Raw genomic sequence first — 20,990 nt, forward strand, 5'->3', positions numbered from 1 at the left:
ATAAATAGAATGAAGGTTAACATTCTCTCTTCAAATTAGTAAACTATATCTCTGTTAAATGAAACTCTCATTCCTTTCATTCAAACTACCACAATCCTGATGAAGGCAAGCACAGTAAAAATAATGAACTTGGTTTGGAGAAGGCCAATATCTATAAAGTAGGTAACATAATCATATGTAAGAATATACAAACCATCAAAAGTAGGAGTAGTTTCAAAACTGAGGAGTTATTTATTTTCCACTTTGATAATTTTTGTCAAACGGCAGCTACTCAAGTGAAAACACTGCTATGTTATATTTGTTTATACAGACTGTACCTCAGTTTAAATTGAAGGGATGATAAATGCAAAGATTTCACATACTTCAAATATAATTTTTACCAAGAGTTCACACAGTTAAGTAACTACAAAAACTGGGAGTCAGTTTCCTCCAAATCTTATGCTTCCTGATTTAGACAAGACAAAAATTCTCTATTTCTGAAACCTAACCTTAAACTGTTCTTCCAATTTTTCTCGAAGAGGGCTCAACTTTTCCAAGCTCTTACTCAGGTACACATGACCGTGGAATTTAATAAAGGCCTTGATGAAGTCAGAAACACCCCACTTGGTTTTCACCTCATCTCGGCTGAAATGAAAGAAAAAAATTCCATGAATCTTAAGCAGCAAAATGGCTACAACTCCTTAAGGAGGCACTGGCTTGCTAAAGCAAGTTATTACTTGACACACAAAAGAGAATTCTGTATTTGACTGATTTTTCAACTGCAACACACTCAAGATGAGTCAGTATTAACAGCCTGTGTACTCTTTTACTGGGACTGAATCAGATATTGATTGGATGAAATTCAGTAACTATACACAAATTATGACAAATCTATGTTTAGAAATAAGAGAAGAATAGGCCGTTATTTTCTGTAAACCAAATTATGAAGAATTAAGGCTCCAGGTTACAAAGTCCTCTTGGAAAAAAAAAAATCAACCCTACCTTTCCAGTGCTTTAGAAAGTGCTTTTTGCAGATTAGTGGAGGCAGCTGGGAAAGGGAACTTCACAGCAATGCTTCTGCAGTAGTAGAAAATTGTGGTCAGATGGTCTCCTTTGGAAGAAGCTAAGATAGCCAACTGATTATAAGGCTGACCTACAGGAGAAAGTTAAGATTCTGGAGTAACCCCAAGGGTGACAAAGTCTTGCTATAAGAATACAAATGATCAGTGTTTAAATACTCAAATAAACAATGGGGAGTATTTTTATAAGGTAAATATGACTGCCTCATTGAAACCAGCATAAGGTATAACAGCACACTTCAGCAATGGTACACACTATCATATACAGGTTAAACAGTCACTATTAGGGTAGAGAGCGGCTTCAGAAAGGGCTAGATTGTAAATAATCTCAGCTTTGTAGGCCAAAGGGTCTCTATCACAACCACTCAACTCTGCCACTGTAGTGTGAAAGCAGCCATAGACAAATATGAAACAAGTAGTGTGGTCAGACCGCCATCCCTGCTTTAGACTCTTTCTAGAATCTAAAGGAATTTCAATGTCTTAGTAAGAATGATTTAAATCATTAAATATCTGCTGCAATTTATTTAACTCAAGAACTACTGCTAATGTCTAGTTTGGGGCCATTAAAAGATTACCTTTTAGTATTGTAATAGATTGTTTTTCTGTGGGGGGAAATGGTGGTATCTAAAGAAATAATTGTTCTATAAGCAATTAAGGAAGCCAGAGTTGTAGAAAAAATATCAGATCACATTAAGAGATTCTATCTATATTGCTTTAATGACAATAAAAGTCATCTTACTTGTAAAAAATTCATTTTAGTTTACATGGAATGCACAGTTAAATGGAAAACATGACAATAACAAAACTCAACATTTATTGCTTTCATAAAACTTCAAAGGTGAGCCCTGAGTTATCTGCCACATTGTTATACAGAACCAAGTGTCACGGTTAATCTCAGGTTGACAGGCCCACTCACCATTGGAGGGGACAAGCTGAGCTGCATGCCTATAGTAGGACTCTGCCTGGCTGGTCTGGTTTCTGTATCGAGCTAAGAAGAAGAAGAAAATTAGTTTTAAAAAACCCAAAAAACAAATAGTAGGGTAGTATTTCCAAAACAGCCATAGTTGTAAGTTCCAAAGATAATAAAGACATTAAAGTTAATTTAAAATTAAAGACAGAAAATACTTTAAAACAAATTAACTATAGGATTATGTGTGAAGTGTCCATCAGCCTTCCTTATTTGGGACATTCAGCATGTAACCAATTTTAAAGCTTACCTAGACCCCATTTTCAGGTCCTCCAGTGTCATGCATCACCAGCTCCCACTATGGACTATGCTGGTGACCTGGAGCCGGCCCACAAGAAGGGGTGAGTTATATGGCACTTAAAAACAAAACAAAACAAAATACACTATACAATATGATCTGAAAATTATGTATTTTTCAATATTATATAAAGTGATTTTGAAAAATGCCTCATTCCTATCGCAATATTAAGTATGTGTGTGCAAAGAATATATTTAAAGCAAAACAACCTAAACACAGTATCAATGAATCTCCCTGCCAAATTCATTGCTTACTCTGATGTGACCTCCTCATGGAACCACTGATTTATAATATTAAGAAATCTAAAATTTCAAACTTAAAAGCCGTAATGTTCTCCATTCTTTGTTATTTGAGGACAAGCAAAACATAATCCTATAGTTAATTTGTTTTACAACCTTTCTAGATCACCTTAAAGGAATGAACAAGAATAAATAAGTTACATAATATTCTCAGATAAAATACATACAATAGAAACACAAATTAAACTTCAGAAAGGAAGCAAAATTAAAAATCAACTTTTAGTCCACTGGTAAGAAAGAAAGAAGGCAATTTCGCTTCAGAAGGAGTAATTTATAAAACTCATTTATTCCAAAAGAGTACATTTAATTTAGAAAGTATTATGGGACCACTTCTAAAAATTAAGCTTTGATTACATTTTTGTTGTTTATTATTTGCCTACATAAATTGCATAAAGTTGGAATAAAATTTAAATCTTAATATGAAAGTTACTTTCTTCAAGATGCTCTGCCAATCACAAAAACACTGAGAAACTTTAAGTTCCTTAGAATACATTTTATAGTTTCTTCTTATGACAATCTAAATTGTGTGTGTATGCTCAGTTTAAAGGAAAAAGAGCTTCTTTCTATGACTATTCCAAAGAAAAGGACGAACGTATTATCAATTCCTTCACAGCAAAGGCTCACCAATGTCTCCAAGGTGGACGAGGCAGTGCTGGCAGATATAGGAACAGGAGCTAGACTGTGGCTTCACTATGGCGCTGGTATGCGTCTGTTTATTGCTGATAATTCCCAATTGGGAAGACTTCACACGGCATGGTAAATCTACATTAAATACTGTACACAGTTCTTGTAATAACTGAAAGAAAAACAAAATTTAGTAGTAAGTCACAAGTGCTCTAAAAGCAAAGTTTATAAACTGTAAAATGTGTACCTAGTGCCACATACAGCTGAAATATGAAAAAAAACTGCATGAAAATTATATGATAATCATTCAGACCCGGCACGGTGGCTCACGCCTGTAATCCCAGCACTTTGGGAGGTCAAGGCAGGTGGATCACTTGAGGTCAGGAGTTTGAGACCAACCTGGCCAACATGGTGAAACCCCGTCTGTACTAAAAATACAAAACAAATTCAGCCGAGCGTGGTGGTGAGCACCTGTAGTCTCAGCTAAAGGGGAGGCTGAGGCACAAGAAGAGCTTGAACCCAGCAGGTGGAGGTTGCAGTGAGTCGAGATTATGCCACTGCACTCCAGCCTGGGCGACACAGGGAGACTCTGTCTTTAAAAAAAAAAGAAAATTATACGGTAATCTTTCATAGGATAACTAGTATCATTCATTATAAATCATACCTTTTGAATTCTCAAGTGTTACAGCAATCTAGGATGTGCATAGAGCAGCATCTTAAAAAAAGATTATTTAACTGGATAGGATTTTCAGACACATTCAGCAAGCAAGGAAAACTACTACTCAGAAACACAAAAATTATTAAATATTGGGTTACAAATATGACTTAAATGCAAGCCAAGGTATTTGTCAGACTTTAGGTATTTCTTGCAATTCATTTTCTTAAGCTATATGCCAATTCACGTCTTTGCGTATACAACAAATCTCACGGTAGTGTAGATCTTTACTGTATTATCCATTCCTACCTACTCTCTTCTCTGTTCTTAAAGTATGAGGGGTTCTTCTTCCTAGTCAGAGCTAATTCTTCTGCCTGTGTGTGGCTATCACTACATTCTTTCCTGGCTCCTGTCGGTGTCCCATCTCTCCATTCTTTCATCTACTTTCAACTTCTCATGCTTCTTTCCTATGGCCTACACACACTAAATGTCTGCCACAGAAAAAAACAAGAACAAAAAACAAAACAGAGCTAAAACACTCTCCTCTTAACTTTATAGCAACCTTCTAATGTCTCTTCCTCTTCTCAACCAAATGCCTTTAAAGGAGTCCACACTTTTCATGTCCGCTTTCTCAATTTATATTTACTCTTTCATCCATTATGATCTGGCTTCCACACAACCCCTCTCCCTCCTCTCACCCAACCATCCATTACCACTCTACTGAAACTACTATCAGACAATTGGTTACCTAATAGCCAAATACAATGGATATTTTTCAGACATCATCTTATCGGACCTCTTTGCTGCACTTAAAACATCTGATCTTATGGTGGATTACTGAGCTGTTCTAGCTCTCTGTATCTTTCCAATCACTCCTTTTCAGTTTCCTTCATTGAAAGGCTTTTCTCCTCTCACTTTGCTTGCCAAGGGTTTATTTCTTGGCCTGCACACAGTTCTTCACACTGTGAAGAATATTTACTTCACAGTAATTCAAATATTTACTTACAAATATAGTCATTCAAATATCATTATATTCATCCAAGTATGTGCTAGTGTATCAGACCCCCCTCCACCGGTAAACAAGAAAGATACAAAGATAAATAAGAAAACATGTTTCCTTTAAGAGCTTGTAGCTAAATTGGCAAGTCAGGTACAAAAAGAGAAGAGGGGAGCGAGGGAGAGGGGAAAGGAGAGAAGGAGAGACAACATGATACACAACATAACGAACATAATATTCCACATTTATAACATATTTCCCTAGGTTATCTGATAAATTTGTCTCACTTTATCCTTGTGATAAACCAGTAGCAACACAGTACACATAGGTATAAAGCTCAATTTTTTTTCAGATGAGGATGTGAAAGCAGAAATAATCAAGCGACTGGACAAAGGTTACAGAATTAGAAACATTTTGATTCTATCACCACTCTTTCTAGCATGTGCAGAATTCAAAATACAAAATAAGACACCCTAAAGGGCTCAACTCAGAATGATTTGAATCATGCCACCTTTTTACTAAGATAAAAATCACCTCCATAACTAAATATAAATTTTGTGCACCCTTTCTCACTGGGCATGGAAATTATTTACTCCATACTTGCACATTTGTAACGGACAAGGAATTCACTAACATAAAATTGGGTAAACAAGGCCAGGCATAGTAGCTCATGCCTGTAATCCGAGCACTTTGGGACGCCAAGGCAGAAGGATCACTTGAGGTCAGAAGTTCAAGACCAGCCTGGGCAGCAAAGCAAGACTCTGTCTCTACAAAATAAATAAATGAATGAATATAAAAATGAAAATAAAGTGAAATAAAAAATTAGCCAGGTGTGGTGGCATGCAGTGCTATAGTCCCAGTACTTTGGAAGGTTGAGGCGGGAGGATCACTTAAACCCAGAAGTTCCAGACCGCAGTGAGCTACGATATACACCACACTCCAGCCTGGGTGACAGAGAGAGACCCCGTCTTAAAAAATAAATAAAATAAAATGAATAAATAAAAAAATAGGGTAAATAAGTTAATGTCCTGAATGGGATGGGTTAAGAAATAGAAAAAGCACAAGTACAGGGTAGGAACTATATATCTATATATCTATATATATATATATATATATATATATATCTATATCTATAAATATATATATATATCTATATATATCTATAAATATATATATCTCTCTATATATATACATACACACACACATATATATTGTGAAAAAAACCAAAAAAACAAAAGTGGATAACTAAGAAACATGAGAGGGTTAAAGAACTGACTTCAACAGATAATCAGAAAACAGACTGGAAAACTAGGCAAGGCCGCACATCTAGCAAAAACAAAAAAGAAAGATCACAAAAAATAAATAAAATTATAGTTGGAACATCATGTAGAATGTCTTGCAATAAAATTTCTGCCTGAGCCCAAGAGTTTTAAGTGGTGATATAAGACAGAAAAGCTCCTACTGGCTCAAAGATTCTGGGAAAGAGAGCTCTAGTTGGTTTAGAGGCAGCAACACGATGGAACTAAAGAAGAGAAAAAGATGTTTCATAAGTTGAACAAAACAATGTCCTACCTTCATATTGGTTGACCCTGATGTACATTACTTTGTAGTAGTTTCCTCAGTCTGATAACAACTTAGTTACTTCATTGTACAGAAGTATTGACTAGGAGATATTCCTAAGGCTGTAGCTGAAGAATTAATGCCTCTAGTTCTTCCCAAATCATAATCATGGAACTATAAAACTGGAAAATGGGCCGGGCGCGGTGGCTCAAGCCTGTAATCCCAGCACTTTGGGAGGCCGAGACAGGCGGATCACGAGGTCAGGAGATCGAGACCATCCTGGCTAACACGGTGAAACCCTGTCTCTACTAAAACATACAAAAAACTAGCTGGGCGAGGTAGCGGGCGCCTGTAGTCCCAGCTACTCGGGAGGCTGAGGCAGGAGAATGGCATAAACCCGGCAGGCGGAGCTTGCAGTGAGCTGAGATCCAGCCACTGCACTCCAGCCTGGGCGACAGAGCGAGACTCCGTCTCAAAACAAAACAAAACAAAACAAAACAAAACAAAACAGGAAAATGAACTTACAAGCATTTGTCAACTCTCTTTTTTACAATCAGGAAGCTAAGCATCACAGAGGTAGTGACTTGTCCAAATAGTCACAATTAGCCCTAGAGCAGTACTAGAACAGCTTCTGGGTTCCTATTCATCAAGAAATTTTTACACTATTCCGTGTCTCCTCAGCTCTTTATTCCATGCCAAGAATGAAAGATTTATTATGAAGGTATAGAATATTACCTTTTAAACTAATACGGAAACTCAGTGATTATACTTTCTTTTTGGTTTCTATTTTCTTAGAATAAAGGCTACCGTTCTGTTCTTTGATGTTTAAAAACAACCTACAGCAGAATGGTATGTCTTTACTTTGACCAGGAATTTGGTTCTGCTTTAAGCCCCATGCTTTAAACTGGTTAACAAAATGGTAGCTAAGAAGTTAAAACTAAACCAGCCTGGGTAACATAGTGAGACTCCATTCTACAAAAATAAACAAGTAGCTGGTATGCGCCTGCAGTCCTAGTATTTGGGAGCCTGAGGTGGGAGAGGATCACTTGAGCCAAGAAGTCTGAGGCTTCTGTGAGCTATGATCAAGCACTGCACTCAGCCAAAACAGTAGAGTGAGCGTGTCTCTTAAAAAAAAAAAAAAAAAAAAAAAAAACCCCTAAAACCTATCTTCACAGAAAATGTTACTGTGTGTAACCAAGTACTAGTCTCTTCTCAATCCACTCCAATCAGATTTCTATCCCCAACACTTTGCTGAAGTTACATTTCATCAATACAAAGACACCATAAATTGTAAGATGAACCATTATCTTATATAATATTGAGAAAAAAACCCACAAGCTATATGGTCACTTGTCATCTGTTATAAAGTTATCTCTATTTCATATATGTTAAAATATGAAAAAAATGTTTTAGAAATGAAGAAATTCGGTATTCATTAAGTTCACCAATGACTTCCATGTTGTCAAATCTAATTGGACACTTTAAATCTTTTAATTCTCAGCAGCACTCTACAGGGCTGATGACTCCCTTCCTTATTCAGATGTTTTTCTCTTGGCTTCCAATGCACCTTCTCTCTCTCATTTTCTCGATTGCAATGGTGGCTCCTCCTGTGCTAAATCTGTTACCATCTGACTAAGTCAGCGTTCTTTACTACAATCAAAAAATTTTTATGATTTTATGATGTTTCCACTGGGCTCCAACCTTGTTTATTCAATTGCTTATTTCGCATCTCTACTTAGATGTCAAACAGGCATCTACTTTAACAGGGAAAAAGCTACTTTCCCCCTAGTGTTTCCCATCTCAGTAAATGGTACAACCATTCAACTAGCTGCTCACACTGATAACTGTATCTGCTTTGACTCCTCCTTTACTCTGATTCCAGAAATTCAATCCAGTCCATCTAATCCAAGCATGGCCAATAGGAGTTAACAGAGTTAACTTCCATAGCTAGCTTCCATATCTGACCCCGTTATCCAGGGTTATCATTTAAAATCGCAAATCTGATCATGTTCTTCCTTTGCTTACTCTCCAATGACTTGCAACTTTTTTTTTTTTTTTTTTTTAAAGACAGGGTCTCACTCTGTTGCCCAGGCTGGAGTGAAGTGGCACAAACACGGCTCACTGCAACCTCAGCCTCCCGGGCTCAAGTGATCCTCCTGCCTCAGCTTCCTAGAGTGGCTGGTACTACAGGTGTGCGCCACCGTGCCTGGTTGATTTTTAGATTCTTGTAGAATGGGGTCTCACCATGTTACCCAGGCTGGTCTCAAGTGATCCTCCCACCTCAGCTTTCCAAAGTGTCAGGATTACAGGAATGAACCACCATGTCCAGTCTACAACTATACTTAAAATTAAAACTCAAAACTCATCTTAACTTATAAGGCCATACAACAATCTGGAATTTGTCTACTTTCTCAATCGGGTGCTAAATATGCACTGCATGTAATCAAGAAACATTAGTGGACTATTACTGTTAGTAACACCATTATCTGTTTCAATTATTGATTAAAGACAATATAAAAATGCAAGTGAGGCCAGGTGCAGTGGCTCACACCTGTAATCCCAACACTTAGGAAGGCAAAGGTGGGTGGATCACCTGAGGTCAGAAGTTTGAGACCAGCCTGGCTAACATGGCGAAAGCCCCTCTCTACTAAAAACACAAAAATTAGCTGGATGTGATGGTGCACACCTGTAATCCCAGCTACCAGGGAGGCTGAGGCAGAAGAATTGCTTGAAACCAGGAGGCGGAGGTTGCAGTGAGCGCCACTGCACTCCAGTGGCAGAGACCACGCCACTGCACTCCAGCCTCCAGCCTGGGCAACAGAGCAAGACTCTGTCTCAAAAAAAAAAAAAAAAAAAAAAAACCAAGTGAAAAGTCCTATTAATGTTGCTAACTGATATCATAATGTGAAAATAAAGAAGTTTACTGATGCTTATTCTACAATTATCATAATTGCTCAACCACTGCCTGTGGAATGGAGTCAGGAAGAATCAATGCTTATTATAAAAATTTTAAAAAATTAATTTCAAAGAGTATCCACATTTTACCTTTAAAAAACAATTTTTGAGACATTTAAATGATTTTATTATTCCCTTGCTTATAAAATGTTTTTATAAATACCATACTCCCTCAATAAAAATGATGATTCCTTCTTTACTTCCTTACAGATCTGTTTTGATTTACCAATGTCTAGTTAAACCCTTCGGAATATATCACATGTATGTCATGTAACGAAAAAAAATTAGGAATCATTTTTCAAGATGACAAATCAATCTGTACAATGGCTATTATAAAAATGTACTGCAGAAGGTGGATGCCTTCCCCCTCCCCCCTACCAGAGCCAGCTGCACCACCTCCTTCCTACTCCCCCTACTTTAGTCATCTTCCCAGTTCTAGCTTCTATTCATGGGGGGAAGGAAACGAGATTTGAATCAGAAACAAAACTAAGGTTTTAAAACTGAATTATCCTTCAAAAATGGAAAGCAACCAGCATGTTATAGAATCTGTCCAAGAAATGATGGGAATCTGGGAATCCAACAGCACAGAGTTGAAAGCAGTGACTCTGAAAAAACTGTTACCATTTTCGTTAATATCCCACTAAACTGAGACTACTCAATTAACATGCAGAATCAAATTATATATATATAATTTTATATGATTTTCACTTAATAACAAAACAATCTTTTCATCTTATAAAATCTTGATAAATACCAACCTATAATCGTTTCATGTTTCCATTCTACAGTTATGCCATAATTTAACTATTATTCTCTTGTAGAACATTGGTGTTGTTTCCAAATGTTGAGATTTGAATTATAATATCTGTTTCCTTAAGTGTGATTATTTCCCTCATTATTAAATATGCACTATCTATGGACAAAGGAAAAGGTATTGCAAAAAAAAAAAAAACCAATTCTGGTAACTTCTGTACTTGAAACAACTCTAAATAAAATGAAAGGACAACAAAAGAAACCAGTGAAAAATGTTATAAATGATGACCTTTTGGGAAAACAACAAAATGATGTCAACAGTATTTAAATTTTCACTTTAAACTTTCTAATGATTTCAATTTGAACAACTGGTCTTCAGGAAATAATACAATATTAAAGAAAATGCTTTATACAAAAAAATGCTCATCAAACTGTTAACAAGGAAAAGCTTACATTATGTTTATAAAACAGATACAAAAATGGATATATAGTGTGGTCTTAAGTATGTAAAAAAGTACAAAAACACAAGAAGAGTATATATTAAAGTGGTAATTTATCCAGAATGGGAGGATTAATGAACTTTTTGGGACTTTGTGTAATTCACAAATTTCTTGAAATTGGTATGCATTATTTTTACAATCATAAAAGAAAACAAACATACCTATTAATGTATCCATCTTTTCATTTAGTCTAGATATTTCTTTGAAGGTAAAGATTCTAATTTCCCCCCATATCCTCAGAATCTAGTATTGTGCCTTACAAAGAGTAGCCTTTTGACAGCTACTTGTAAAATGAATTAATCTTTAACATCTGCTTTAAGGACCACTCCCTCTCTCCAGAAGCATCCCGATCTCTCCAAAAGTATCAACTTTTTGGTTGCTGCTAAAAGTTGGCATAAATTCAAAAATAAATTTTGAGACTAAGAACCATACTTGACTTCTTTCAAAAAAGAGAACTGTGATGAATGTTTTAGTCTAAGCAAAACATAAATAATCTCAGAAGTGACAGTTATTTGAACTGTTTCAACACAGGGATTCTTTTTTTTTGAGATAGGTCTTGCTCTGTTGCTCTGGCTGGAGTACAGTGGCACAATCACGGTTCACTGCAGCCTCAAACTCCTGGGCTCAAGTGATCCTCCTGCCTCAGCCTCTGGAGTAGCTGGGATTACAGGCAGGCACCACCACAACCTGCTTAAACTCCTGGGCTCAAGTGATCCTCCCACTTCGGCTTCCCGAAGTGTTGTGATTACAGGCCTGACCCACTACACCCAGCAGAGATTCTTTTTTCTTCATTCAAAGAGATGATAAAATCAAAATGAAGCCAAAATGTAGGCAGCAATGGTCAAGCAGTACTATAGTGAGAACTGGCCAAACATTTCTTTCAGTGCAAGATTCTCGAAACCCTGTCTTAACATTCGTTATAAAGATACTAATTTATATACAAAAATTTTGTTAATTACAAATGCTATTACAAATGGATGAAATGGTAATTTTCTAACAGATGCTGCTTAAAGAAAATTCCATGGTCAAAAATAAGATTTATTCTTTTGCCTTGCCTGATTTAGAAGTTCTATCAGGACGTGACTAAGGAAAAAAAAAATCTCTGGGCACAATGAATAATAGCTTATTATTCAAACAGAGGAAACGCTACTCTACTTCTTAGTTTACTTCTTAGTTGAATAACATCTCAAAATCCAGATAAATTCCATTGTATAAATAATACTATGAAAACTCACTTGATATTACAAATTTTGACTATTTCTTATCTGACATGACATAGCTATTATTTTAATGACTATAGCTATATCCACAAATTCACATTTCCTCTAATACCACTTGTAACTGACTACTTCCACTGTTTCACTAAGGCTTTGTGCTCAATTATATCCCTTTTCTATTCATACAGTTAAACTTCCAACCTTTAAGCTAAACATCAACCTTTTTAAAAGCATAGCGTTTTTTTTTTAAAGGTCTTATGGACATTTGCATTAAGATTATAGGCTGGGCAAGTGACTCAGGTATGTAATCCCAGCACTTTGGTAGGTAGATTACTTGAGCCCAGGAATTCAAGCCTGGCAAGGGCAACATACTGAGACTCCATCACTACAAAAAATACAAAAATTAGTCAGGTGTGTTGGCGTGCACCTTCATCCCAGCTACTGGGGAAGGGTGAGGTGAGAGGATCACTTGAGCCAGGGAGGTTGAGGCTGCAGGAAGCCATGATGGCACCACTGCACTCCAGCCTGGGGTGACAAAGTGAGATTCTGTCTCCAAAAAAGAAAAGCTTATAGGTGGATCAATCCCTGGATGGCCCGCATAGTGGTTACAAGAATTGTTTACATGCATTAAGACGTGTACAAAGAGCAGAATATTTGCCACTAATAGTAAGAAAACTGGTATACAATGCAGAACTCACCTGGGTATAGAAGCCACTAGCTGCCTCTAGGAACAGAGAAAGGTTTGCCTGAACTTCACTTCGATTCGGATTTGCTCGATTCTTTGCCTGGCCTTGTAGTGTTGTGATCTGATTCTTAAAGGCGTGATTCCAGCTGAAAACAAAATGTAATTCTATTTGGTATAGCAGTGACTCACTGGGCAGACACTGGTCCCCCTGAGAACAAGAAAGAACTGTCTGTTATAATTATACCACACTAGACAGTAAACCTGCATTAAAGTTATTCATTTATTTAAATAACTTTATGCTTCCCTTTGAACAGGACTAGACATGCAGTAGAATCCAACTGACCTTAGTAAACACTTACCAAATGTTCGAATAATCAGATTGTGGCTTCAGCTATTAATCTTTTAGAACTACTAGAGTTTATTTAGGAATCCCGGTAGAAAATCAGAACAATGGTGGCAAGATCAAAGTAAAAATAAGGTATTAACAAATTTCTACATATAGTGCCAAATGTGATGGACTATACCCTAACAAGTGACACGTATATGGGGGCGGGGTGGGGGGCGGGGGTCTGTAAATAGTAAGCCATATCTCTTACTTCCCCAAAAGTTATTTCCTAGAGCATTCAGTTTCACTGCTATTTAACAGTTTTGCTTATTTCTCTTGTGATTAACATTAAGAGGTTGAAATACAAGCCACATTTCAAATTTGGTTATTTAAAATAAGAAACAATATAATGCTGACATATGGCATACCAAAATCCTGTTATAAAATGCTTTTCATTAATCTAGTTATATATGGCATCAGTTTAAGTCCAGTTATGATGAATACAGTCACTCTCTAACCTGGAAACCACAGTGGGGAATAAAAAACTAGAACAAAGGGAAGACATTACTGGCCTGATTAAAGGAAACAAACACAGATAGGAGGTTTACAACCTATCTGGAAAGTACCTAATTCTCTATCAACATCAGCTTCTGAGGTTCTAGAACACTAGGTTTTTTAATGATTTGGGAGGACAATCACTTCCCTCAGCATTTCTGATGACATCTTATCCTTGACTCTAACATCACAGGATAAGGATTTTGATGGTCATGATTTAGCTGTATTACTAGACTTCCTAAAAATATAAAGTATCTAAGACAGATGTAAATGATAGAAAAAACTAATCTTCACCAACATTTAGGGTAATGGACATTAGTAGACAAAGTACTCTTAACTGATTTTTAAATTTCTATCAGGCTAATGTCCCTGTTTCAACTTACAAGGCAAAGCCTTCCACAAAAGACAATTACTCACTTGGGAATCTAGTTATCTGCCATTTTGCCCCTCATAGAAAGAACAAGTGGAAAAGTCTAAACACACAAAATCTTTCATTTTACTGGGGGTGGCGGGCGGTGGGAAATACTACCAACTTATTTAATTAAAAGGAGGAACTTTTTCTTACAATGCAAATACATTTTCCTGACAGAGAAATTACAGAATCATGTTTACCAAAGAAAGATTTTTCTAAAGCCTACTCTTGAATTTTTTGTTTAAATCAGGGCTTAATTGTAAGACTGACCACAGACAATCCAAACACTCTCAGTATTTGAAATAGATATATTTGCTTTTTTGGACAGGCCCTAAAAGAGCTGCCCTAATGACCTTAATAGGATTCAACTCTAAACATTTCTCTTCTTACCTCCAAAGACTGTATTTGAAATAATATCAATGGCCAAATATCAAAAATACTAGAATTTCTTTCCAATGAAAAAGCTTATTCTGCAACAGGTTGAAAAACCACCAATCAAATTGTTTTAAAGTCTTGGTAAAATTCTTGATCTTACAGGGACTTCCCAAATGATAGGTAATACTTACAGATCCTGTTCTACTTTCTTGTCTAAAGCGTATTCCAAATCAGTAACTAGCATTTTCTGGTACAGGTCCTGCAGAGCCTGCCTGGATGTCCAGACTTCAGCTGGACCCAGCTTAGAATCTGAGTAACAAAAACAAAAACATAAGAGTAGATAGATAAACCCCAACAATAAAACCATTATACCACACCAGTGACTCCTTCCTGCTCCATCCCCAAGGCAAAATCTGCTCTAAATATATTCCATAGAACGCTGCAGAAGTTTTACACTATTATATTTCAAATGACTTTCACCTTTGACTAACGACTAAGTCTGGTTTACAATGCTTCTGTTTTTAGTTTTGAAATAACATCATGAAAAGGGCTTTTTAAAAAAAAAAAAAAGGTTTGCCCTTCGCTTTTGGTTTGTATTTCTGCCTTTTCACCTAACAAGAAACTATATGCCTCACAGTAAGCCACCTCATTTGAAGTAACGGACTGCCACGTTGGTCTGTTTACTCTCATACTGTATCTCTTTGTCTAACGCAACTGTTTCTTTTTTTTTTTTTTTTTTTTTTAGAACTCCCACAAATGTCATTACAGAATTCTCACATCAGCTGACTATCAGCAGTTGCTTTGGTATTCTGCTGTTACTCCTCTCTCAATATACTGACCGCATAAGCCATGACAGTATTATTTTAATGAGTGGTAGACTGTTTTCCAAGATACTTTTGTGAGCAATCCACATTAGTCATTTAACATAAACGAAGACTTAGAAGACTGGGATTAAACTGCTAAAGAGGTCAGATGAGAGACTGGGTGTAGAATGTAATCAGAAAGTCAGTCTATGACTACACATAATACAAAATTGGGGCCCTGCTGTCTGCCAGAGTCATGCAAAGCACCTTAACCTTTGCGATCACTGGGATTATGACTGCAACAACTGACAGTAAGATCCCTCAGTAGGTGAACTGAATAATGGACTTTTAAATTATGTATTTTCCATAACTAGCTGGGCTATTTGGTTTTGCTGCTACACAATGGCATAATCATCACTCTTCTTTAGGTTTGCTATTAGTATCTACAGCCACCACAATCCTATTTTGCAAAGAGAATCTCCTGGATTTGAGTTAATGCTCCTAAGAGTTTACAGGCTAGTAAGAATAGAGTTTAGTATCAGCTCCTCATCCCTAGTTAAATTGTTAATCACTAAATAATAGATTTAGTCAACCCTGCTTTAATTCACTTATGGCAAGAAAAAGAAGTGTAAAAGATTACTAATTCTCATCTATTAAGACCGTCATTCAAATGAGTAGACTTGTTATCTTAAAGTTTCTGGGCAGCCAAAGGTCCCCTACAAAGGTCAAACCCTAAGACTATTTACTAAGGTTGTTCAATATCTAAGAAAAGGTAAATGGTACAGATAGCTTGATATTGCTCCATGTTCTGTTTTCATCACACAACAGATTATGTTTTCAATGCCAATTCAAGAGCATAATACAGTAACTCAGAACAAACACTGATATACACAATACAGATGATGATAAATCTGTTAATAATGGAAAGAACTGAGTAGTAGCTATTACTGAGTAAATATATAAGCTATCTACCCCCAACACACTTATCCTTGAACAAGATGACATGAGATTATCCAGGAACTCTTAGGACATTAGCCTAAATGACTCTAGAGTTGACAAAAAGATATTTCAATAGTCCTTTTCCTCTTTGTAAATCTTGGCAGGTATGCTGTTTAATTCTTTTTTTGTGAATTTCATTGCAGAACTAAATTACTCAAAAATTAGAGTAAGATTCACTAGTACATATTCCTCTTATTACATTTTAGGATGGCATATGCTGTTATGGAGGGCATACTGATAAGTATATGGTGATTACAACGTATTTCCTAATTTTGTATTTAAATAATTTACTCCTTTTTTTTTTTGAGACAGAGCCTTTCTGTCACCCAGGCTGGAGTGCGGGGGTGTGATCTCTGCTCACTGCAACCTCCACCTCCCCGGTTCAAGTGATTCTCCTGCCTCAGTCTCCAGAGTAGCTGGGATTGCAGGTGCATGCCACCACGCCCAGCTAATTTTTGTATTTTTGATAGAGATGGGGTTTCACTATGTTGGCCAGACTGGTCTCGAACTCTTGGCCTCAGGTGATCCACTCACCTGGGCTTCCAAAACTGCTGGGATTACAGGCGTGAGCCACCACACCATGCCTCATCTACTCCTTTCAATGGCTAAGTCTGGCAGTTATTCTTCCAAAAGACCTCAGTCATTATTTAAAACAACAAAGATGGCCAGGGGCAGTGGCTCACACCTGTAATCCCAGCACTATGGGAGGCTGAGGCAGGAGGATCATGAAGTCAGGAGTTCGAGATCAGCCTGACCAACATGGTGAAACCTCGTCTCTACCAAAAATACAAAAATTAGCCAGATGTAGTGGCATGCACCTGTAATCCCAGCTACTCAGGAGGCTGAGGCAGGAGAATCGCTTGAACCAGGGAGGCGGAGGTTACAGTGAGCTGAGATTGCGCCACTGCACTCCAGCCTGGGTGACAGAGCGAGACTCTATCTCACAAAAAAAAAAAAGTAACAAAGATATGGGAGAAAAGAAAGGCAGCAAGGTAGCTCACTCAATTTCAAGGACTTTCAGAATTATTTTTCTATAAATATTTTTTCTGAAGACTTACCTACTAAAGTTTGGTTAATTATCAAGAGGAAAAAAAAATATTTTCCCAGAAAGATATGAGCCTAACACTGTAAGATATTTTGGTTTATATAGGGTATGTTATTTTTTCTGTATGTCTTAAATCGTTAATAAAAAGTTTCATAAAAATAAAGTGATTATATAAACTAAATTAGGTAACATTCAATTCAGTATACCATATATTAATATTATATGCCATTTCCAACAATTACTTAAGCAAGAATTCAAACTATATAAACAATAAATATTTAAAGCAGATAGTAAATGATCATCCCTTTTGGCAACTAAGATGGGATTTAGTGCTGTGCGTAATATAAGAAAGAACATATCCTTCCATTAATTTAATGTATAAAATATGTGGTAAAAAAGAAATAAGCCAGCCAATACCTGTCATGTCAGCCTTCAGGACTTCTGCCTGCCTAGATAGAAAAAAAAAAAAAAAAAAAGAAAAAGAGTATCAGTTAGAAACAAACGAGGCCTAACTAACATATAAATAACACTAAAAGTTAGGTGAAATAATATACTACAATAAGGATATATACAGCAGCTATAATTTTGGCACTGCAAATAGCATCCCTACTTTAACATCAGGGTAGCATAAGGTCTAGGCAAATTAATGCCAACACTTAAAAAGTTTAAGGACCCTTAGGGACCTCTTCTGCTAAGTAGAGTCCACCTTCTTGCTGTTTTCCTCCAAATGTGATTTACTTAAGATAATATTCAATGACATTCATTAAATTTAAAAAAATTCTCTCCATGCTGCCAAAAAAATCCTACTACATTTCTCAATTCACTCCTCACCACAACTATTTCAAATTTCCCCTCTTCTCAAGCTACTGATTTCTATACCCCTTCCTCACCTCCAAGTGACATTTCCATACCTCAGGGAAAACAATTCCCACTTACTAAATATGTACTACATTTATACAGCCTGCTTCTTACTTTCTCTTGTTAAAACACTAGAGGTAGTGCACCTCTTAATATTTAAGAACAATAATTCCACTTAGGTATGTTCTTGCTAACCCTTCTTAAGGACTGTTCCTTTGATTTACCCCTTCCCTTGCACCAATTTTGAGACTTCCCTCACTTCATTTGGATCTTTCCTTCTCTTCAGCATTTTAACATGTTCAAGTATCTCACACATTTTAAAAACCTTCTGCCCCATGTTCCCCTCTAGCTGCTGTCTTTTTTTTCCCTCTCAAATTCTTCAAGAATTGCCTGTGTTCAAGAGGTCCAAAACTGAACTCAAGACCCATTCCCATCCCCTACCTCTAGTTCTCTTTCTAATGTTTTTTCATCTTAGCAAAAGCATCATAGCTTTCCAATTGTGGAAGGAAGAAACCTGGAAGTCCTCCATGACAACTTTCTCTCAAACCTCTAACATCTATCAACTCCAAAAGATGTTATCTACTAACTATATCTTGAATCTGTTGATTTCCCTTCATTTCTTCTTTAGCCACTCTCATTCAAGAACCATCCCTTGACTTTGTTTCCTCCACTTCACTCTTGCCCTATTTCATTCTGTTCTCCCAACAGCTGTCAGAGGGATCTTTTAAAAATGCAAATCTGATCTACCAGTTGTCCCTTTAAAACACTTTAATGACTTCCCACTACTCTGAGGTTAAGAACAAAACCTAAACTGTCCTACAACATTCAACAGTCTCTGAACTCTATTTTCACGACTCTTCACTCCTTGATCTCCGGGCTCATTTCTGGACTTCTGGACTGGACTTCTAGTTTCTCCAGTATACCCTGCTTCTTTCACACTAGAGTCTTTTATAAAGACTCTGCTAGCAACACCTCTTCCCCCTTTGTCTGCTTCATTACCACTCATCTTTTACCTCAGTCAGCACATTACTGCTTTAGAAAGCCCTACCTGAACTCCATCTAGATTAAGGATATTCCTATTTTACGCTCTCACAGCACTTCTAGTTTTTCTTCATATTACATATTACAGATTTTAAGAATGCTTATCACAACTCCTTGTCTACTAGCACAGCACCTTGCACACAACAGACACTCAATATTTTTAATGACAGGAAAAGTATAAATCAGACTCATATACTCTATTTAAGAAGGTAGGTATATAAACTTGAGAGATTTTTTTTGAGAGAGATTGGGCCTTGCTATGTTGCCCAGGATGGTCTTCAACTCCTGAACTCAAGAGATCCTCCTGCCTCAGCCTCCAAAGTAGCTGGGATTACAGGTGCATGCCACTCTGCCAGGCTGAGATTTCCATTTTTAAAAATGAACTTTTAGCATGAGAGCTAGAGAATATTAAGGTTTTAAAATTTTTACTGTTTAAATATTGTTTTATACAATTTATTAAGTATTTAATGTCAATTGTATTAGGCTGATGAAAAAGTAATCGTGGTTTTTGCCATGTTAAAAGATTACTTTTGCACCAACCTAATAAATTTAAGTTTCATTAAAATGTAAAGCAAATCCTTTCATTCTCTTAGTCTTTAAAAGATATTTACATCTTTTCAAAAATTAAGCTTTCAAACAACAGAATCACAACGTAGTGCTAAGGAGGTAACCATAAGCCCTATGAGAACTAGCAACATAAATGAAGAATACTAAACAAATAGCCACACTTAGTTGTAAAATGTTAACATCACATCAAATTCCATTATCCATATAGCCTGACTTCACTCTTCACTTCAGGTGTTAACTTTTGCCATTTAAAAAAATACACATTTGCAAAACTGTTGGCTTATGCCTTTAAAACCTAAGATTATACAATTTAATAAAGCATACCATGTACCCCATCCTACCAATGTCGCAACTGTCGCTCCTCCCCTGAAAAATCCTATTGGAGAGTACTAATTTATAAACCTTTTAGTGAGAAAGCTAGGGTTAATTATGCACCTTTACTAGATGCAATGAATGACCTTTCATTTTGTTCCTGAGTTGTGAAGTTACAAAGCATATATTTTACTATGCTTCCCTATGTTAGCTAAAAATTCATACTCAAGTATATGCAGGATATATACTTAGGATCATGTATCTAAAGGTTGTTTTCTCATTCCAAACATGATTTGTTTTGTAAAGATGAACAAGTAACATTTCAGTATGCTAACATCCACCTAATGATGTTACCAACTTCCAGTCAAAGATTATATGCGGTATATAATATAAATGTAATTTACAAATAATCTGCTTTTCTTACAAGCTGTCAGGTGATGAACTATAGTTCTTGCAGACTCTGGAGCAGGCTCCCATCGATAAACAAAGATCTAAAATTTTACTCCGTATTTTTACCATGCTATAATCTGTCCAAGAAAAACTGTAAAACTAAAAAGTCAAGCACTAATAGAAATATAAAAATGTCACAAAAACTGACATAAACGTTAAAATATTTTGAAATTCCAGCTTTGATTCCTCAGTATGACAAGGGTAGAGGTGCTCATTTCTGTGCAGTTCTATCCTAGGTTCTGAAAGAAGCACAAGTTAATTACTTTTATTACCTTCCTAATAATGACAATTATTAGCTTTCTTTTTAAAAACAACTTTGCTAAACTGAATTGATAAAGACAGCTAAATGGAAAATATAACAACCCTATGGAATAGCTAGAATTATTCCTGTTTTATAAATGGAAAAACTGAAGCGCCGACATATAAAATAATTCTTCCAGTCACAAAGCAGTTAGGTACAAACACGTACAAATTTTGTTCTTAAATGACTCCACAAAGTCCAAGTTACTTCTATTTCTTTCAAAGTAGAATAACAAAATTATATGACATAAAAAACTAATGTTGGTTTATCCAGGCACATTAACATTTAAGTCAATTAGCCTAAATTAAAAGATCTGTTCATAAAGGAAATAGATTATATCTAAACTTTTTATCAAAAGGACCACAAGAAATAAATTTAT

The 20,990-nt window shown here is 36.2% G+C and overlaps 1 protein-coding gene across 9 annotated transcripts in view; it reads right to left on the reverse strand.

The window, feature by feature from the left end:
• SMG7 (SMG7, nonsense mediated mRNA decay factor) overlaps positions 1–20,990 on the reverse strand; it is an 87,631-nt gene that overhangs the window by 30,337 nt on the left and 36,304 nt on the right. For 7 of the 9 annotated variants that reach the window (XM_025377167.1, XM_025377220.1, XM_025377185.1 and 4 more), the window contains 7 exons: positions 17,500–17,531; positions 14,427–14,544; positions 12,582–12,714; positions 3,247–3,418; positions 1,975–2,046; positions 982–1,132; positions 489–624 (listed from right to left, as the gene is read on the reverse strand). In XM_025377167.1, coding sequence (XP_025232952.1) covers positions 489–624; positions 982–1,132; positions 1,975–2,046; positions 3,247–3,418; positions 12,582–12,714; positions 14,427–14,544; positions 17,500–17,531 — 814 coding nt within the window. Of the gene's footprint in view, positions 1–488; positions 625–981; positions 1,133–1,974; positions 2,047–3,246; positions 3,419–12,581; positions 12,777–14,426; positions 14,545–17,499; positions 17,532–20,990 lie in introns of all 9 variants that reach the window. The other 2 variants (XM_025377236.1, XM_025377201.1) reach the window with 2 other exon arrangements.

The sequence above is a fragment of the Theropithecus gelada genome, chromosome 1 (assembly GCF_003255815.1).
Source record: "Theropithecus gelada isolate Dixy chromosome 1, Tgel_1.0, whole genome shotgun sequence".
Classification (NCBI taxonomy): Eukaryota; Metazoa; Chordata; class Mammalia; order Primates; family Cercopithecidae; genus Theropithecus; species Theropithecus gelada.